Genomic DNA, 19,346 nt, shown 5'->3' with positions numbered 1-19,346 from the left:
AGAGCTAATCTTGCTGTATTACAGTTTATTCGCTGGCCTCTTCCATTAAACAATGATCTCTTTGAGGGGAGGGTTGCGGGTCTGTGAGTCATTTCTGTATCACTGGTACCCAGCATTGGGTCTAACACAGGGTAGGCACTCAGCAAATGTTTAGTGTATGAATAAATGGACAGAACGTTAGATGGGTCTAGTTGCAGAATTCCTGTAAGGGTCTGCCCTGAGATTCAGGGAGGAGTTGCTTTGGGTCCTTGAATAGGGTGAAATAAGAGGAACAAGAGGACCCTTTGCTCCCAGTTAGAGGGCAGTGCCCTCTGGGTGGCTTGTCTTCTCTCCTTTAATTTACCTATTAGATACTCTGGTGTTCAGAGATAGCAATAATAATAGCCAATACTTACATAGTATCTTTAATGTACTTTGTATACATTAATTCATCTAATTTTCACAACATCTCCATGAGGTAGGTATTATCATTATTGTCTCCATTTTACAGATGAAAGAACTGAGGCACAGAGTGGTTAAGTAATTTGTCCACAGTCATACAGCTAGTGGGCAGAGCTGGGATATGAACCCAGCTGTTTGGCTCGCTAGTCTGTTCTCAAAAGGCAACATATGAAAAACATTAGGCCGGCACAAAGTAGGTACTAAACAAGTGTTCTTCTCTTCTTTTACCATCCCTCCCCCTGAAACGTGCCTTTTCTGTCAATGACATCTCAGACCTGTAGCTTGGCACAATCCAATCTTGGACCTATTGTTCCTCCACAGCATTTGTCTCTGAGCCATGCCTCCATCCTTGCTGGAAGCCCCAACAATCCCTGTTCTCCTAGGAAGCTGGCAGACCCGCTGCCCATGCAACCAGTCCAGGGACTGAAGCTTTCCATTATCACGGCCGATTTTTCCCCGTTAGTTCCCCCAGTCCTAAATGGCACCTCTGTCCCCAAGGCTTTGCATGGTGCTGCCATCTGGTGGGTATAGATGACCACTGACAAGGCTCTCTGAAGAGCAAACTACCATTGGCCAAGATTGGTTCACTGTTCCTCTTTAACCTTCAGGCCAGCAAACCCCATGCAGAATGTAATTGGTTGATGGCTGAACTCTATCAGTGACTGGCTTTTTCCAACTCTAGTATCAAAGGTATTTCGAACGAAGGCTTACTGTTGGTGGGATGACAGTGTGGCTGTACTTTTGGGTAAGAAGTTCTACTTAGCTTGCCCTCAAGTGACATGAAGAGAACAGCTGCTTACCCAGGGTAAAATCCAAAGGGCACACTGGGCAGACGCCGCCAAGGATCTCCAGCCCCTTCTGTATACTCCTTGAGGTTCTCACTTTCCTCTTGTGCAGGAGGGGAAGGAGACCCCAGATTCCAGTTCTCAGGGTAAGTTTGAAGAACTACTTTCTCCTGTAGTCTCTGCGATGCCTGCTCACATCCATTATCTGATGAACTCTTCACAACGAGCCCCTGCAGGAGGCAGGGTTTATTTAGAGTAAAGGTAAGGAAACACTTAAGAGTTCGATAAGTGACCTAACTTGAGAATCAGAAACATCCTTACAGTCTGAGGATGATTTTTAGCAGCTTTCCCAGGCTCAGAAAAGAGGCCCCTATGGAGACTATGAAACTCCGAGGACATCCATGTGTCTAGAGTCAGTGGGCAGGGTCCAGGGCAACTGGCCATTCATAAAAAACCTCAGGAGCTCAGTAATTGTTGGATTGAAATGAACAGTAATTGAATTGAGGACCCCAAAGATGTGAATCTCTACCCAGGTATTGTTCACAAGGGAGTTTGCAGGGGGGGCTAACTCCTTGCTGACCTGTGACTCTGCAAAATCTTTTTGGGCAAAGCCTTTGTGCCTCCTTCAACTTCCTTTGTTTGTAGCCAAGGGGTTGAAGGTGTTGAGTGGGAAGTTGAGGGTACTAGGGGTAACCCATACATGGAGGAAAGCAGCCTTCTGCTTTCAATATCTTATCACTGCACTACTGATAGTGAAGAATAGAAAGCCAACGTGCTGGAGCCCAGCTAGCCAAGATGAGATGAGCCCCTTGCTGCCTATAGCTTTACTTCCTGTTAGCTTCCATTAGAGAGAGGACTGATATTGGTTGATAACAGAATCTAAGTATTGCTAAACTGCAGGATGGAGTTCATGGAGCTGAGCTCAGGCCTGGAAAGGGAAGGGCCATATCCTGGAAGGAAAGTTACATGCTCCTGAGCACCTACTATGTGTCCTGTGCTGATTTAAACTCTTTCTAGTGCATTCTCTCAGTTAATCTTCACGACCAGTACTTCAGTAAGGTATTGTTTACATTTGGTACATAGGGGAAGTACAGCCCCACGGGTATTTTGAAACTTGTCCAAGCTCACATAATAAACAGTGGATTTGGGATTAGAATCCTAGAATCTGGCTGCATCTCCAGTGAATATTCTTTGAACTGGGCAACTCAACCCTGTGACTTTTCAGAGAGGAGAGCCTGTTCCGCATTCTTCCTTGGTTGTATTCATCTCCTCCATAGTTACACATTATCTTAGAGGATCAGCTGGTACAAAATTTCAGGTCACAAAATCTATTTTGTATTCTTCTTGAACCTTACTTTGTATTTAATTTGTAGCTTCCCTGCCCCCCATTAAGAACGTGAAAAATGAGTATTGTCTCCTCTCTGTGTAGCCCTGTGGTGGTTTAAGAAGATCCTGAGAAGAGCTGAACTTTCAGAGCTCCTTCTGGGAGAAGGTGCAGAAGAGAAGGAAAGATCACATCTTTGCCATTAGCTGTACTCCAGACCATTACTTGTAAGTCTGTCCAACCAGAAGAAAGTCCAGACCCTTCATTGGTGAGCTGAATTATGGTTCCAGAAGAGAAGAAAGGGAGAGACACGTTTTACTCCCTCTTGGAGGCACCAGATTTCCCTACCTTGATTTTTTTCAAAAATTGTGCATGCTCTCTCCTCTCATTCATGTGTCTCATACATACACACTATTCTCACGCCCCTCAGGTACCCTCAACCCACACCCACTGTTCTGTCCTCCAGCCATGGGTCAAGAGAAATCTGCTAGGGTCCCTAGTTGATGTCTTTTTTCACAGCATCTTTTGGGAGTTTTTGTAAGCAAAGCACCAGTTGAAGACCCCTTGGCTGATGGGCCCATAAAGTGCCCCTTGTTTGGTTTTGTGCCCTCTCCCTTTTGTGGGACCAGTTCTTTGAATCCAGAAGACATCACTCAAGGGAGCCATGCTGAGTATTCCCACGGCTGGCTGGAGTGCTGGCATACAAGGTGGCATGCTCCCTGACTCTTCAGGCCAGGACAATGCAACCCAGAGGTAGAGAAGAGGAGGGAAATCTGTGTTTTAAAATGTCTTTGTTTAAAGGAATTCTGTGCAGGTGCTGAGAAGAGGGTGCTCAGCAGAAGGGGATAATATGAATAAACATTTGCACTAAGAACAAACAACAGCATCACCCTCAGCGTCTGGCCTGCCCCTCTGCTCTCAGTCACGGTTCTCTCCTGCTGCCCTCCCCAAGAGCAACCAAAAACACCGTGTATAGGGACTTGACAGTTCACGGAGACCTTCTTTCCCCCAGGGGCATTTCCCTATGGTTTCCCTATGCCCTATGCCCTCGTCCCTCATGAATGACAGCTTGGCTTACGGGACACAGCCTTGTCCTGGGAACTGCACGGACTTTAACAGAAAACCCTAGATACAGGCAAGAACCGGGGGCGGGGGTGGGCGGAGTCGGGGACAGGGGGAGGTAAAGTCCAGAGACATCTAATAGATCACCAGTGCTTCTTCTAGCAGATTCCCAGGAATGCTGGCTCCTTTGAGCCAGGTTTGGAGATAGGTCTGGGGACACCCAGGAGGCCGGTGATTGAAGGCTGGCGGCAGGGTGGAGGCCCAAGTGAGGCCAGGAAGGAGTGGACGTCCATAGGGCCTGGCCTCTCTGCGTCCTGGCAATCAAGAAAAGGGTCCAGGAGTCAGCTGGTGCCAACGCAAGAAGCCCCGGCAGACGAAGGGAGCTGAGTCCTGCGACCACTCTCCCCGCTCCCCACCTGCTCCCCGACCCAAAGGCGGGAGATTCCTGCACAGGAGCAAGAGCAAGAGCAGGAGATGGAATTCCCCTAGAGGAGGAATCTGCCGACCTAGGAGCTGGGATTGGCAGCGCGCCCTCTCCGGGAGCTTCGGGTCTGGGGCAGCCTGCGCGGGCGCGAATGGAGACTCAGGCGCGTCCCTGGGGGGCGGGAGCCAGGGGCGGCCAGCAGGTGGGGCCCGGGGGCCGGACTCCGCCCCCCACGCCCCCTCAGCACCGGCCCCTCTCCCGAGCCGGAGCCCGATTGGTGGCGGCGCTTGTCGCTCGGAGGGGGCCGGGCCGCTCTGCTCCGCCACTGTGCCCGCGCCGCTGCTGCCGCCGCCGTCCTCTCAGCTGCGCGGGCCGGTCGGACCGCCAAGGCAGCCGGCGCCTGGCGATGGGAAGCCGCGCGGCCGCCGACCCAGGCAGTGGCAAAGTTTCCCAGACGTGCGTATTGGGGTGCGCGGCTGCCGGCCACCCGTGACCTCTGTGGGAAGGGCTCAGGAATTTTTAATTTGGAAAAAAATCCACCTCGTTTCCTTTGTCAACCTCTCTGTCCGGGTGGCCACCGGCAGGAGCTGCAAACTTGGGCGCAGCGGCTCCACAGCCAGCGAACAAGGCTTTGGAGAAGCTCAGGACTCAGGTGCTGGGCGCCCAGCGGCTCCGGGCGTGCTACAGAGTGTGAGCGCGGGGGAGTGCGGGGCGCGCAGCGAGGAGGAGCCCCGGGGAGCTCTATATGGAGGAGGGAGCCCAGAATGGTGTGCACCAGGAAGACCAAAACTTTGGTGTCCACTTGCGTGATCCTGAGCGGTATGACTAACATCATATGCCTGCTCTACGTGGGCTGGGTCACCAACTACATCGCCAGCGTGTATGTGCGGGGGCAGGAGCCGGCGCCTGACAAGAAGCTGGAGGAAGACAAAGGGGACACTCTGAAGATTATTGAGCGACTGGACCACCTGGAGAATGTCATCAAGCAGCACATCCAAGGTACAGGAGCCCCGGAAACTTGGGTCTCCCACAAGGCCCGGGAGTGCCCACCGCGTTGCGGGGTGCGCCGGAGCTGTTGCGCATCAACCCAGCGACCGTGGAGCTCTGGGGCCGCAGACGCGGGACGGGGGTCTGCGTGTACTCTCTTGGCTGCGTGCGGGATCCCAGGGCACACGTGTGTGCGCGGGGCTGCACGCGCGGGTGTGAACAGCTAGCTGGCGGTATGGGGGCGCGCTGCGCACGTGTCCAAATGTGCGTGTGACTCCGAGCTCCTTGCTTGTGGGCTCTGGGGATCGCACACAAGTCCGGCTGAGAGTGTGTGCGCGTATGAGTGTTTGTGTGTGTCCAAGAGAGAGCACGCGGAAAAACGAGCTCATTTGGCCACTGTAAGGGACAGGCGAGATTTCCGCGCGGCGGCCCTGGCTGTTGGCATTTAAGACCCGCAGGCTGCTGGACAAGCCGGGGCTAGGAGGATTGCACCGCCCCAACCCCAGCCCCAGCCTGGCTGTGGCTCCGTCCGTAGGCGATTGGGGATGCAGGGGACCATCGTGGCTGGAAGGTTGCTTAAACCTATAGCGGTCCTTACTCCCACAACAGACCGCGGGTCCAGAACCCTCTCCAGAAGCAGGTGTCAACGCCGGGAAGAAGCGCTGTAGTCTGCGCTCTGTCCACTGCGGTGGCGCCTCCGCCCAAGACCGGAGAACACGCCCTGGGCTGCGCTTTGCCGGTGGAGCCTCCCGGGACCTGGTGAAGGCCGATCCCACCGGTAGCTCCACGCCCAGGCCCTGGGAGTGGCTGGGGCGGAGCAGACAGACCCACGCGGTGAGGGTCTGAAGTCTAAGGCTGCCGGATGGGTGTGCTCCAGGCCAGGGTGGGGGTCGTAAGAGAAAGGGAGCCTGGGGGGTGCGGGCGCTGTCCCGAGGCGACCCAGTGCATGAGCTGTCTGAGGGAGGGGATGGAGTTCCAGGCGCCAGGGGCACTGATGCCGAGTGTGCACACAGGCGCCTCTCACGTTCACACTTTTTCTTCGCCGCCCCGCATCCCCTGCTTTCTGCCAGGCGTGTGAGCTTCTTAAGGGCAGGGCCAAGCCTAGTTCACCTATAAACCCAGCAGGCGCACGAGCCTCTGGGGCCAGCACATGACAGACCTTGGCAAAATGGAGTTGAATTGAAGGCGTTCTCCCCCAGGAGCACTCCCTTTTGTTTACACGTGGGTGTCTGGATTCCACCCCTTGCACCTGCTGCCCTTGCCAGGGTAGGGATCGCTCCTCTGAATTTGGTGTGTTTCCCCAGTGCCCAGAATAGTTCCTCCCAGGCGGCAATTCGGGGAGGCTCAGGTGAGTGCAGAAGAGGTGGCCATATCCATTGTGCTTCCTGACTAATGACTTACAAACGAGCCCATGGCTTTGACACCTCTCCAGAAAAGGGGACCACGGGGACCATGGAGACCACGAAGATTCTACTTCAGCCCTGCCTCTGCCTCTCAGCCTGGCATTGGGATTGGAGACCAGTTTATCCTTCTGATGCTATTTCTTGCCTTTTCCTATCCCATGCATTTGGATTGACAATCGTTTGCCCCTGGGGTGATTCAGAATGTTCTCTGGCAGACACAAGCCATGCTTACTTTGACATCTCCAGTCTGCCCACAGATTTTGAAAGATTTTCTTTCACAGATTGTGTATGTGTGTGTGTGTGTGTGTGTGTATGTTCCTGGAAAATGATTCTCTTGTGCCTTTCTGTCTGGCCAGGCAGGAAGTGAGCAAGGTACTGCTTTGAGAAGCATTGATGGGATGTTATTAACCTCTGAGCCCACAAAGTGGGCTCCTACCATGTGGAATGTAGACCACATCACATGACTTGTAAGGCTCTACACGAAAACGAGTGCAATGTGGAAGTTAAAAGGAACCTTTGTGATTTTCTCCCCGGAAACTTTATAAATATGTGTTGTTCAGAACTTTCAAATATATATCTGAGAAAATTGGGGGAGGTGGGTTATAAAAAAAAAAAAAGCAGGATCTTTAAAACACGTGTTGGTCCACTTCTCTTCTATATGTGCGATGACCCCTGTGGATATTCAGAAATAGCCACTCTCAGGACACAAAGGCCAAAGCCACAACCTGTAGTGTGTGTGGGGGGGGAAGAGTCAGTGACTGGGGAAAGACTAAAATCGAGGCAGGCAGAGGGCACAGGTTGCTTGGCTGGTTGTGCTGTGAGGACCGACAAGCTCTTCCTGTGGTGCTGGAGCCATATCCCAGCTGGGATTTCAGGAACTCAGGTAAGGGGCCCGCAAGGTTTGGAACTGATCAGGTGCAGCTGTCTGAAGGCAGAGGATGGGAAAGGACAAGAAGATTAGACTCGTGCACTTGACGATGCAGATGGTTTATACGTATTTATATGTATTCTACTGTCAGATTCCCTCTCGTCAGTAGAGCCTTTGGAAAAATCCAGTTTACTTTGCCGAGCTGATGGGAATAAGGGACAACAATAATGAGAGCTAAAAATTATACAGCACATATTGTGTGCAGGCCTTATTCTAAATGCTTTACATATATTGACTTATTTAACTCTCACAACCTTATGAGGTAAGTAATACTTTGCTCCATTTTATATTTGTGAAAATGAAGGAATGGTGAGGATATGTGACTTGCCCAGGGTCACACCGCTAGTACGCGGTAGTACGGGGATTTAAACTCAGCTAGTGTAGCTTTAGAGTCTAAGTTCTGGGCCAGAGCATCACAGGGGAACAGTGCTGCCCTGGAGTCAGTAGATGTGGAAGTGGGCATCAGAGGATGGCTGAGGGGTGATGGGGACAGTAGCCTTCCCACTTGGAGGCTCAATCTGTAGATAAACTCAGGAAACTCTGGGTTTTGTTTTGTTTTGTGCAAGAGGCAGAGGTTGCATTCCCTTCACTAATGTTTGTTGAACACCCAGGCCAGTTCCTGGCGCATTCTACAGAGGGTAGGTGTTGGACAGAAGAGTGGATCAATGAATGAGTGCTGATGTCCCAGTGCACCGAGTAGTCATTAGTGGGAACATTACCATTCTCCAAAGAATATGTTTTGCTTGCTCAGGCTTCTCTTTTCCTTGGAAGGAAAGTTGTCCTGGAAGCTGAAAATGTCACAAAATGTTCTTCAGGATGTTCCATAGGACTTGCAATTAGAAGAGGCTTTGGAGCGTCACCCCAGAGGTCTGTTCTAGTCATGACTGAAAAGTTTATTTTCCTCTTGTGGGTTGCAGTGATATTTCATTTTAATTTGCTTTCTGATTGAATGATTTAATTAGATGGTGTTTGGGAATCTCTTGGGAATGTAAATTGCAGTTGTGAGAATTTTTTTTTAACCAAATAAATGTTAAACGGGAGGGTGGATAACTTCAGATTTTTATAAAAGCATCCTGATGGTTTAGAGACACAAAATAAGTGTTAGTATAAGTTTGGTCTTAGGAGGAGAAAGTTTGCATGGCTTGAAATGGTGCGGTGGATGAAGTAGAGTGTTTGCTAAAGGAGCCCTTAGTATTGGAGAACTTAGGAAATGGAAATGTTGATTCACTTTTTATTTTAGAAGTTCAGTAAAAACAAAAATGGCTTTTTTCTTTTCTTGTTTGGTATCTTTTATTCAATGTATGAGAGTGTGCCAATGTTTAAGAAAATATTTAAAAATGTATAAAATTGCCCATAATTCATTCTATCCCCCAAATTATTTTGCATTTTGAGCATTTCCTTCTAGCGTTGTTCATTTGTCTCCATATTTAAAAATGAAGATGTGGTCATGAGTTACATGTGATTTTATATTCCTTTTTCACTTTGCTTTTTGTTACAAGCATTTATTTCATATTTGCTACCTAGTTTATTGGTTCAACATTCATCTGTTGGGGACCTAATGTGTGTCAGGCACTGACTATACTGGGGAAGAGATTGGGGATGACAGTGGTGAGCTGGGACACTCTTGTCCCTGTCATAGTGGACTTCTTTTCAAAGGACAACAGAATCCCTCTTACTCTACATGTTCAGGGTGTGAGTGAATTGAAAAATTGGTTAAAGAGGAGAGTAAAACAAAATATTACATCCATGCATTAAATATTTTTATTTTAATGTTATCCCAAATGTGCATCCATTTGTCAGTCTTTTGATGTCAGGCCAAAGCTTTGTCTTTGGGATGCGTCTGCCAATTGGCATTCTGCTCATCATCTTTGCATAAACCATTCCGATAGTGTCCTGTTTACAAAGTCTGACTTCTAGTTCTGTTTTCTTTAAAATTCACCGGGAATTTAAAAGTGCCTCTGAAGCAATCTCAGTATAGTAGCCTAAATTTTTATGATTTTTATTCGATCTTTTGCAATGATTTTGCTTACATGTAATTTGACTGCTATTCTTCAAGTGACTACCCTTTATAAAGCCTTTGCAAAACATTTAAATTAATTTTCTTAGAAACAACAACTTTCATCTTTTTAGCAGTTATATTTCATTGGCTTATATAATACGTAATTAGATTATGTGGTTCCAGTGACAAGTACAAATAGTGTAAACATATTTGGGAACAAGCCCAGTAGCCAGGTGGTAAGCATCCCACTCGATTGTTGGCAGGAGCTGTGGGCAGTGGTACTGGAGACGAGCCCCCCTAGAGGGACAAAGGCATCATGGGGTCTGTTTTCCAGAGGGAAAGGGAAGCGTGGTTAATCTGGAGAGCTGATGGAGTGGAGAGTTTTTAAAGAGAACTTTAAAAATAGTATTTTTAATGACTGCATAGTATTCTGTCATCAATAAATCACTATTGATTCAACCACTTCCCTCTTATGGGACATTTGTTTTGTTATTACAACATAAGCGGAAATGAACATCTTCACCTCATTGGATTTTTCTTTTTAATTATTTTTAAGGATGTATTCCCAGAAATGGGATTACTAATGACTCAAAGAGTATGAACATTTTTAGGAAAGATTGTTTTTTCAGAAGTAAAGCTGTTCTTCACAGCCACCAACAACGTATTATTGTGCCAGTGTCACAGAGCCTGGCCAGCACTGGGTGTCATCATTCAAACTTTCCTGGGCAAATATAATCCTTGTCAAGTGCTCTATTCTTTTGATTTGTCCTCCTTTGATTACTATAGAAGTTAATATCTTCCTCCCACCCCCATGTTAGTTTTTATCTTGTGGGACTATTTATGTCCTTTACCCATTTTTCTCTTGGACTATCAGTGTTTGTGATTTGTGTATTTTTCATATTTGTTTTTTTGATAGATATCTTAAATAAATAAATAAAATACATTATGCCTGTATTATATGTTATATACGTAATTTTTGTTTCACATAGATGCCTTGGGGCAGTGGTTTTTAAACTGTGTCCCCAGGAGCCCCAAACTTCTAGAAGGTTTGATTTGTGGCCCAAGAAGTAAAAGGACCAAGTGTGGTCTCCCAGACTCGGCCTGCACGTCCTCCCTTCCCCTCCCTGCAACCCAGGCAGCTCCTCTGTCATCTGTTTCTGCTTGGCGTTCTGTAAGATATTTCATTTGTAAAAACGCTCTGCTTCTTAAAAAAGAAAAAAAAAAAAGGCTGAAAATAAATGTTTTGGGAGGAAAAAAAAGATCAGACTGTTACATTTTGGTGAGGGATGATGGTAGCATAAAGAATTCAAGAGAGTAAATAAATCTAAAAAGAAATTGAGTTCCTGGGTGGTGTTCTTATAACATCTATTTACCCTTCTGAATACCATGATTAATAATGTATTACATTATATGACTAATTTCTAAATCCATTATCTCACTTCATTGAGTCAAGATCATCCCAACAATGGGAGAAATGGGTTATTAACTGCATTTTGTTTCCTGGAAGTTTATTAGTCATATTATGTGCATATTAATGCACATTAGGTCAGTAACAGCAGGTTGTTCACCATGACTACAAACTATAAATGGTCCCTAAGAATCGTCAAATGTCTTAGGCTTGGATGTTTTTCTGCCCCCGATAGCTTTTAGATGTCACTTAGAATTGGCTGGTGTCCTCCTCATCTGATCTTTGATTTGGCAAGGTTTGCGAAGAAGAGGATGCGATGTTTGCTGAGTGCTCGGAGTTTATTTGAGGAAAGGGTGTCATTTAAATAGTAAAGCTATGTGTCCTTTGGAATGAGCTGTGGCATGTGAAATTATATTAGCAACAGTGATTGATATTTTGAGAGAGTTCAATGGCAGGATTTAGGAGTTGAGCCTAATTACCTTTGTTAATGGCCCAGGACCATAGCTTCATGATTAGAAAAACCTTGCCAAAGAATACAACTTTTTTCCCGTGGCCAAAGAGTCTTAATTTTTAGCCAGAAGTGTGTAGGCTGTAAAATAAATGAATTCCACATTCTTTCCCACTCACTTGACATAAATTGTTATTTGCCCTTGATAAGTAGGTTGGTGTAGAATCTCAAGGAGAATTCAGAATGAAGAATGGTGGAGAGCCAGTCTGGTTTTCTGGTTTGTGAGGGCCTTGAAGGTCAGTGTCAGTCCCCTGGGTTAGGCTGGTCTGTGTTTTCCCAAAGGTGTCTATGGGATGCAGAGCCACATACAAGGTTACTGGAACATCATCATTACCATCCTGTAGAATTTCTGACCTGATCTCACTTGAAAAGCTAAATGCTCTATTACTTTGATGTGGGGCTTGAGTGTCTCTTGAGGTTTGTTGCCCTTTTTTGATCACTTGAGTTCTCTATCCAGGAGACTGAAACAGACAGGCCATCCTTTGGAGAAGCATATTGCAGAGCAATCCAGTTGAAGGTGATGGTGTGCAGAACATCCTTTGGGGAAACACGTGGCTGAATATGAGTGATGAATATAGCCCGAAGGCAGCATGGTGGGATCTGGGGAGAGACAGGATTATGCATGAAGCTGGAGGGCGGAAGTCCATAAATGTTGGACGGGCACTGAAGTTGGGAGTGGCTGAGGTCTGCTGACTGATGCTCCACATTCAGTGGATGGTGGGCTTGCTGCTTATGCTGGCCTTGAGTATTTCTCCAAGACTAGGGGTTCTGCCTTGAATCTGGCAGGGATTTGATTATTTTACAACTCCCACAATTGCTATTTTAGCAAATCCCACTTTGCCTTTGGGGTGACAGTCAGCTCCATTCTGCAATGCAATGCTTGAGCACAGGGCTCCTCGATCTTACGGCATGTGCCCTGGGGCAGGGCCAGGAGGATGCACCTCCCAACATACAGCATTCATTCTCACTCTGCCCCTTTCTTTCCCAGTCAAGAAAGCATATTAGTATGCAAAGGAATGTGACAACCTTGAAATCTGTTTAATTTATTAGAGTTAAAGTTAATCATTCATAAGCTTTGGTATTTAAATTATTGTTAATAACTAATTACCTCACAACTGTTCCAAGATACAGTGTGTTGTGGTGGTGATTGGTAATGACTGCTGTTCTGGAATCTTCTTTGTGGGTCTGTGTACCTTTCATGGACCCTGCTGAGTGAGCCAACTGGAACTTTAAGCAAAAGGATTCCTGGTTATATGAACGCTAATGCTTTGGTAGTTTTTCTGATTGCACAATTATGGATTAAAATATGTTGCTAGACAGATCATCCCAGGGGGCATGCAGTTCTGAGATGTAGTTCTCTGTCACGGCCTGACATTCCATTTCAGTTTTATGAAGGTTTGTTTTTGGGAGATGAGGCTGTCCTTAATGATGCTAGTCAAAACCACTCAGTATCCAGCCCCAGTGAGGCATTGAGAGGTTTCCTGTACACAGCCACTCTCAGATAGTATTGGAGCAGACAGGCACACTTCACTGGGATATGTTCTGTTGCCACTGTCCTTGGAGAGCTCACAAAAGCACAGTGTTTGGGAATATCCAGAGAAGTGGCATCTGCACCCTTCACGCCTGCAGAGGAGGCTTGGGGCCAACTCTTTGGCATGAATGGATTCATTCTACCCGTGTGCTGAGCTTAAGTCTCAGAGGGGAGCACTCTGATGAAGATTGCTGAGTGCTGCGTTTTAACAACCTCTGGTGCCTTGTTGGGCTTCACCAGTCTGACTTCTCCATCCATCTCTGTCCATTAGGAGCTTACAGTTAAAGGCCATTGAGATCCCGGGGGAGCAGGAAGGTAATTCAGGGACCCTGGTGGGACAAGATTTAAAACTTTGGCTTAATACTAAGTGTCGGCCGGGCGCGGTGGCTCATGCCTGTAATCCTAGCACTCTGGGAGGCCGAGGTGGGCGGATTGTTTGAGCTCAGGAGTTCGAGACCAGCCTGAGCAAGAGCGAGACCCCATCTCTACTAAAAATAGAAAGAAATGATATGGACAGCTAAAAATATATATAGAAAAAATTAGCCGGGCATGGTGGTGCATGCCTGTAGTCCCAGCTACTTGGGAGGCTGAGACAGGAGGATCGCTTGAGCTCAGGAGTTTGAGGTTGCTGTGAGCTAGGCTGACGCCACGGCACTCACTCTAGCCTGGGCAACAGAGTGAGACTCTGTCTCAAAAAAAAAAATACTAAGTGTCATGCTAATGGCATCTGGAGATTTAGGAGAACAGTACCAGAATTGCTTGGGCCAGTGAATATGGGAGTAAGAAAACTAAGGAGAGATTTGAAGTGACAAATGAGAATCCAGGCCAAACCCTTGATTTATTTTAAGAGCAACAGCATGTAGAGCATTGAAGATTGACTGTGTCAAAGGGATGGAGGAAGAGAACTACTGTACTCCTGTACGTCAGGGACTAGGCAAGGTACTGTCCAGCCACGATTACTTGAATCATTTATTTATGTTAATGGACAAATGCAACTTGTATTTTTAAAAATTAATGATTCATTTTTATCTATACAACATGGTGACTTTGGGTTTTAGAGGTAAGAAAATAAAGACTTAGAGGCTTCTTAGAGAGTTTGCTCAAGGGCTGATGGGTGGTGCAGCCAAGAAGGGAAACTGTCTCCTAAGTCAGTGCTCTCTACAGAATAGAAAAGAAGATGGAATTTCTTACCAAAGACAGTGCTCCAGTGTGCGCTCAGAGGCCTCAGGTCAAGTAGGAGGCTGGGGAGAGAGGGAGCGGGGCAGGGGCGTGGTGTGTGTCAGCAGGGGACCTCGAGGTTAGGGTTAGGGAGAAGGTCTTGCTCTGCATGGCTGAGCGAGGTGCCACCGCAGAGGCTGTGGAGAGCCTTTTCTCTTGGGTCACTGTGGGTCACTGTGGGCCCCCAGGAACTTGTCCTTGTGGGAAAAGCAGAGCATTCCAGCTGAGGGCCAGGGCCCATTCGGATCCCACCTGTGACTCTGGAGTACCCATGGTGTGCCAGGCACAGGGCCGAGGGCTTTCCTGTGCACTAGCCTAGTCATGTGTCTTTTAGGGTGACCAACTCGTCCCAGTTTGCCCCACACTTCCCTGTGTTAAACTGAAAGTCCCTGGTCCCAGGAAGCCCCTCAGCCCTGGGCAATTCTGTATGGTTGGTCGTCTTAGTCTTCTCACAGTGGCCAACTGTTTGGTGGTAACTCCTAGCACCAGGGCAAAGTTAGTCCTTCTCATTGTGCTGCATCTGTGTCTTCTGCCCTCAGACATTGCCTTTCTTGAAGAGGGAGAAAGAAGAAAGAAGACGGTGGTTGTCCAGCAGCCCCTGCCCCTTTCTTCCCTGTCCACACAGCTGCCTTCTCTCTCTTCTTTGTTGTTCTTTCCGCCTTGGCATTCTCTGTTTTTCAGCTGTCTGGGCCTCTCAGGATTTGGAAAGGAAGAAACAATCGCTGTAAAGGAAAGCTCTAATAAAGTGGTTTGGGCACAGAACATCAGCAGCTGTTTATTTGCCCAAAACAGTAGAGTCCGTATTAATAACCTTGTGAGTTATATGCTGGGAAGTTAAAAGTAAGCAAAAATCTTACTCAAGACCCGCAGATGTGACTTTATTCCTTTATTGAACTAATCTCTCTTCCTGTTTATGCTGGTGACATTTTCTATTATCTGTGTGGAAGATCCTTTTTGATCTTCCGTTACAGATTTATTTAGCTGGGCCTTGCTTGGCATCCCAAAGCAGAGGGGTTTTCTGGTTTCTCTTTATTGCAGTTATAATGCTTAGTGTTTCTGTGGTTCCTGCCTCAAAGGATTTCAACAAGCGGGACAGGCTTTGTCTAATTAATCATCATGTTTCCCTGACGGGGGGAGAAGACGCTATGGAGGATGGGAGGGGCGCGAGGAGGCTCCAGACCCGTCTGTCAGTTCACTGGCTTGGGGAAGCGAGTCTTTTAATATTTTGGTTTCTTCCATTTCCAAATCTCATTTTAATAATATACTGATCCTCTGATTTGCTTTAGTTTCTTAGAGTGAATGGAGAAAAGTATAACATGTAGGAATTATGATGTAAACCCTCCAACTCTGTGTTTGCGCCAGGCTTTTAATTTTATTTTAGTGGAACCTGGGGATTTATATTAGAAGGGGAATCCAATGAAAAGTGGGTAGAAGAAACTTTTATCAAGGACTCAAGAATTGGAAAAAGGAGCCAGTGAGGAAGGGCTGTAGGAGTAGGTCTGAACTCATCTGGAGCAGAAATGGGAAGAGGAAAGGGAGTATATTTGTTGAGCACCTATTATGCGCTAAATGCTTTACATGCATCATCTCATTTTAACTTCATAAGAAGCCCTGTGGGATGATGTTATTGCCCCCATTTTACAGATGAGGAAATCAAGGCTCAGCAACTGTAATTAATTTGTCCAGGGTTTGTCCAAGAGACAAAACCCTATTACCTCTATTAAGCTCTTTAATAAGGGCTAAGGGCCCTCTTGTTTTTCTGCTCCAGTGATATTGATCAAGAGAAAACAGGCTCATGCCTCTCTCTTAGCAGAAATTTTGCTGATGAGACTGGAAGAAGGCTTCTTGGGAGTAGTGAAGCCCTGAGCTGGTTACCAAGCGATTGTTTTGGCAGCCTCCTCATCTGGAGACAAAGGAGGATGCCTGTGCCAGGAGCCGACCTGGACTCAGACCTCTGGAAGGCTGAGAGAGGCTCCAGGTGGGGCTTTCTGTGGCCAGCCGTATCCCTTTTTCCAGGAGAGGACTTAGCATGAACAGACCATCTCCCTCACTCGCTCAGACCATAACTTTATTTTGGGGATCCTCCACGCTCAGGGCATGGGATAGGCTAGGGGACCATAAGAGGGGACATAAGAGGGGACTGGTTTACACAAAGGAAGCAGCAGACATGGCCAGGCCTGCCAGGAACTTCCCATTTAATTGAGAGAATGGAATATTTGGAGTAAAATGTATAAAATGGTGGGCCCCGGCTGAGTGGGCAGACGTAGGAGATAGACCCCAAGGCTGCCATTGTATATTGGAGGTTGGGGACAGGAGGAAGTGAAACCACCCACGGGTGACTGGGAGAAAGTGAAGATGTGCTTCCAGGTTCCCATTCTCCCCTGTATTGCTGGAAGTTTGATAGTGGTCTGGGATGTGCCCCTGCCTTCTTTTGGTCACGTGCTCAGATTCTTCTCTTCATTCAACAAGCATTTATTGAGCATCTAGTAAGTGCTGGGGATATATCAGCGGAACAAAGGCAAAAATATGAAGGGGTTGCAATTAAACAAGATGGTCAGGGGCTCTCCTTTAGGTAAAGGCTTGAAGAAGGTGAGGTGTGAACAATGTGTATGTCTAGGGAAGAGAGTGCCAGGTGGAGGCAGGGATGTGCAAAGCCAGTGCAAAGCCTCTGAGGCAGGGATGTGCTTGGTGTGTTTGAGGAACGGTGAGGTGGCCAGTGTAGCTAGAGCAGAGTGATGGTGGGAGAAGGAGGTGGCGGGTGTGGGGGTGAGGCCAGAGAGGGGCTGACTGGGGGGCTGATTGTAGCCTTAAAGGCCACTGTGGAAGGAATGCTCTGGAAGGACTTGGGGCTACTGGAGGGGGTGAGCAGAGAGGCATCAATCCAGGCTGTTCTGTGGCCGCTTCCTGAGCCCCTCTCATGGGCTCGGCCCTGTGCCAGGCATGGCAGGAGATAACAAAATGCATAGGACACGGTCCTTTCTTTGAAGAGCTCATAATCAGGCCGAGAAGACAAAACAAGAAACAGTTAAGGATCTTTCACAAGCTAACTAATATAATGAGGGTTAAAATTGAATTCTAGAAGAGCAAGTTGTCAGAACAGACTTCACAGAGGAATTGGGACTTATGACGCATCTTTGAAGAATGAGGAGGATTTAAGGGAGTGGAGTAGGAAAGATTTGGAGAGGGCAAGTTCAGTTATTAAATAAAACCAACAGTTACCTTGAAGAGGGAAACCGGAGCCTTTCACTTAGCATGGTGAAAAAGAGTGTGCAGGCAGACAGTAATGGGAATCAGAGCTTCCCTTTACAGCCTGGGTGACCTTGGGCAAGTCTCTTAACATCCAGTGCCTCTGTTTCCCCAGCTGTAGAAATGAAGACAGTCACTCCTGAACTGTTGTGGGATTGCTGTGCTGATTAAATGAGGCGACCAGCAAGGAGGTCCCCCCACTGTGCCTATCAGGTGGGAGCCCTGGGGGGCAACGTGTTCTTTCCTTCAGACTTCCTTCTTTCCTTAGTCCCTCTTCCCTTCATTCCCACTATCTTTCCTTCTTGGAACTCACGTAGAACATATGATCAAGAATATATTTTCTGATTGTAGCACCTAGAATATCAGATGTGAGTCCCATTTCAGTGCGATTACTTAGGACTTAACTATAGTGAAGTCAAGTCTGAGATGGTCATAGTTAGAGTTGAGGAGAGCTCCAACTAATGCTGGTCACATCTTCTCAGCTGAGATGTGTTGGAAGATCTGTTCCAGGGTGTCTTGGTGTTGCTGACCGCTGCTCTGAAGTTCTGAGCCTGCCAGGCAGGGGACTTGCCCTTGTTTGTGGAGAAATATTTGTTTTGCAAAACCCACTTGGTCTTGTGATGGTCAGCGGACAATGCCAGGAATGTGCTGTGTTGGTTGAAACGTTGGCTGGCGGGAGAGTCATGCAAGGTGTCCAGCTACCTGGTGGATGAGCCTCCTTTCCCGCCTCCTTGGTGGAGGGAGAATGTTCTTGAGGAAGGACTTGTCTTTTCTCCCATCTTGACTTCCAAACTGAATTGAAGCCACATCAGCCTCTCTTCCTGCCAGGGTGAATTTGATTTAACTCAAAGCAATGCGACTTATAATTTCAATTGCAGGCAGGAAGGTGTGATTTAAGACAATTGTCAGGAAGATTCAATTTAATCTTTTCTTTCATCCCTCTCTACAAATTGTGCATTTTGTTGCATGATATAATTTTGATATACATTCTTTACAACTCAGAGATAGATGTAGTTTCACATTGGGAAGGTACACTCTACATTTTTTTTTTTTTTTAAGCACTTATCTATTTAAAGTGCTTTTAAAAAAGATTTCTTTCTAGTGACAGCAGAAAACGGAGGGATGATTTTGCTTTTTACTAGAGACAATTGTAGTAAATCCTTATGAAACTTCCCAGGCAATAAGCTGTTTCTTAATTAGCCGGGGTTATTTTGGTTACTTGTTTCTAGGAAGACAATTGCTTTTACAAAACAATAAAATAATTATTTTATTTACCTAAAACTGAACAGTTGTGAATTTTGCATGCCAGTTGTTTTTTTGCAAAATAGGCATAAGTATTTTTGAGTCTGTAATTACTTTAGAAATAGAGAGTGTGCATTGATTTTTGTAAATTGAAAATTAAATGTCTTATTTCACTCTGGTAAATATTAGAGATTTTCAGCATTGTGTTGTGCAGCTCAATGTAGTCGGTCCCTCTTTCTTCATATATCAGCAATGAAGGGTGAACCTTCCTACTTCTGCAATTCTCAAGTCACATTCCAATTGTGAAGCCTCCAGTCTGAAGGATCTTTAGCTAGAATCAGAGCATGCCAAAGCTGGGAGTGACATCAGCATCCTCACCCTCAAACTGTTAGCTGAGGGATCCAAGACCGATGCAACTTGGTGACTACGCCAAGGACCCTCCACTGGACCTTGGAGGCCCTAGAATGGGAATCCAAGGATCATGAATCCAAGTCTGGACATTTCTCTCTACATCCAGTTACTTCCTTCAACCTCAGGAGAAACTTCTGCAGTGGGAAGGCCAATCCTTTGTTGTATGTACTCAGATAAGCCAGGCGCCTAAGTGACAAAGGGGTGGACAGATTTTCAGAGTCTCCCTTGGATGGGATCCCCTCTCCCTGGCCTGTGTGGATCTTTGGGGCTTGTACCCCTCCCACTTGGGATCAGCTTCAGGATTGGGGACGTAGCACTGTTGACTGGGACCTGATTTTGGGTCTAAGCAGTTTGTGACAGCTCCCGGTGACGCAGCCTCCGTACCTGGGAACAGAGCTTCTTCCCAGCCTTTCAGATCAGCGCAGTGAC

General features: G+C 47.0%; 1 protein-coding gene across 2 annotated transcripts in view; it reads left to right on the top strand.

Annotated features, from left to right (window-relative positions):
* Positions 1 to 4,386: 4,386 nt before the first annotated feature.
* Positions 4,387 to 19,346, top strand: part of GALNT18 (polypeptide N-acetylgalactosaminyltransferase 18) — a 317,297-nt gene continuing 302,337 nt past the window's right edge. For both annotated transcript variants that reach the window (XM_069469581.1, XM_069469580.1), the window contains exon 1: positions 4,387 to 5,035. In XM_069469581.1, coding sequence (XP_069325682.1) covers positions 4,801 to 5,035 — 235 coding nt within the window. In that variant the 5' untranslated portion in view covers positions 4,387 to 4,800. The remainder of the gene's footprint in view (positions 5,036 to 19,346) is intronic.

This window comes from Eulemur rufifrons, chromosome 6 (assembly GCF_041146395.1).
Source record: "Eulemur rufifrons isolate Redbay chromosome 6, OSU_ERuf_1, whole genome shotgun sequence".
NCBI lineage: Eukaryota > Metazoa > Chordata > Mammalia > Primates > Lemuridae > Eulemur > Eulemur rufifrons.
This window is presented reverse-complemented; position numbering and strand designations above follow the sequence as displayed.